This window comes from Plasmodium gaboni, chromosome 11, assembly GCF_001602025.1.
Source record: "Plasmodium gaboni strain SY75 chromosome 11, whole genome shotgun sequence".
NCBI lineage: Eukaryota > Apicomplexa > Aconoidasida > Haemosporida > Plasmodiidae > Plasmodium > Plasmodium gaboni.
The window spans coordinates 1037491-1039768 of NC_031491.1; the positions used below are offsets into that span (position 1 = coordinate 1037491).

A 2278-nucleotide genomic window follows, 5' to 3' on the forward strand; every position below is an offset into this window, starting at 1 on the left:
TTAATATGTTAAACAATAAAAATGAAACATTTATAATTATAATATTTATTATTAATATATATATATATATATATTTATATATCTTTTAAATATCATTTGGTATTACAAAATTAAAACAAATAATAATGTGTAGGTAAAAAAATATATAAGAATTATAAATTAATAATATTATATGTTTAATTATGAAATAAATAAAACCATCCAACAAATCAAAATAGAAAGGGATGATATAAATTAAATTTACAAACAAATGTATAAACTTCTGTTACAAAATATGAATTATTTAATATATATTATAGTCTCCTTTTAACAACATGGGAAGAATTTTTTTGTCTTAATTCTTCTTTTATTTACGTTTGCTATATTTCTTGGAGCCGATTTCTTTTCCACATGTTGCAAAGGAATATTTACTGTTTGTTTTTGATTCATATGTTGCATATACATTTGAGGGTTATTCATACTTTCATATATAGGAATAGGGTATGGCAAATTATTATAATGACTATTTAATAATGTATTCATATTAATACTATTATTTTTGAAATTATTTGAATACAACATATTATCAGAATCGTTTGTAGGTATACTATTTACATATTCTGCAGAAAACTTTTCTCCTGTTGTTGGATTTATATACATAACATCATTGTTAAGATTATTATAATCTTCCATACGATATGTAATTGGATTTGTTTGGATTGTATTTTGTGTATTATTATAATTCATTATATGTGAATAACCATCAAATCCTGTAGTATCCATATTAGTTCTCATCATACCTTGTATATTTAATGAGTCATTCGCATCAGCAAGAGTCGTACCATTCATTGGAAGAGTATGACTATATGTAGGTATACCTTGATCTAGTTTTAATTGAGATATCATATCTCCTGTATATTTATCTCTATTATTAACTATATAATCATTATTATACCCATTTGTTAACACAGAACCATTCATTAAATAATTTGTATTCATACTATTCTGGGTTAAATCTATTGTGCTCATATCATATTGGGGTTCTTCCATATTCCTAGATGAAGCCATAGCATTTCTCATATTATATGTCATGTCCATAATTTTTTTTTTTTTTATAGATTTAATTTCTTTTTTAAAATAAAAACAAAACAAAACAAAACAATACAATACAAAACAAAACAGAACGAAAGGACACAATAATAACAAAACAAGGATAACAAAATAATTATAAAATAAAGTATAAATTATTGTGTGTGTAAATATATTGTCATATCACCTTTTGAATGAACAACGCACTTGTTATATTTGACTTCTTTTATTATGAAATTTGTAATGAAAAATAAAAAGAAGAAAAAAAGAATGACATACAATATAAACAAAATATATACTAAAGAGGCTATACATATATATATATATATATATATATATATATAATTTTTTTTTAAACTTAAAAAAAATCATTTTTATATATGACGTGTATTCTTTTTAAAACAACTAATATAAATCATAAAATTATAAAACTATGTGTAATGAGTAATATCATATATATATATAAAATATTTTGTATATTTCAAATTTAAGGTAAAAAAAAAAAATAATATTTATCCACTTTCTTTGTAGTAAAAGAGAATAAAATGTAAGGTTAACAAATAAAATTTATAAAGAACAATATTTTTATTATCTTTTCTTATATTTTATGATTTATTTTTATTCTTATATCAAACAAAATTTAATAACATATAATAATGAGAACAAAAATATATATATTTATATGTTTATTCTTAAAAAATATATTTTCTCTATAAATGCTGCACACACATTTAATTATTTAAAAAAATAAATAAATAAAAATAAAAAGAATTATATTACATATATTAAACACATATGTACATATTTTTTCTGAACAAGCAAGGTATATTAATGTAGATCAAGGTTGAGCCTTAAAATGGATAAGGAAAAAGAATAATAGAAAATAATATCTAAATATTAAAAAAATATATTCAAGTAGATAATATTTAGATATATATTTATTATCTATTGTTTGTAATTAATAGAAATATATTTTTTAAAAAATTTTAAAAATATTAGAAATTAAAAAAAAAAAAAAAAAAACCCATTCTTTATTCTATACTTATATGTATTATATGCATAAGTGTGCAAAAAGGAAAGCATTATAAAATATATAATATATAATATAATATAATGGCTCATATAGGTTATTTTAAAAATCACATTATGTCTTTTTTTTCAAATATATATATGTATATATACTTTAAGGTATGCATACTACTATTTTCCT

General features: G+C 19.3%; 1 protein-coding gene across 1 annotated transcript; it reads right to left on the minus strand.

Moving 5' to 3' along the window:
* Positions 1–306: 306 nt before the first annotated feature.
* On the minus strand, positions 307–1077 carry PGSY75_1131500 (hypothetical protein; the record flags this gene model as incomplete). Its single annotated transcript, XM_018786433.1, has 1 exon — positions 307–1077. One exon carries the CDS (start codon positions 1075–1077, stop codon positions 307–309), a length of 771 nt encoding a protein of 256 aa, XP_018641228.1.
* Positions 1078–2278: the final 1201 nt, after the last annotated feature.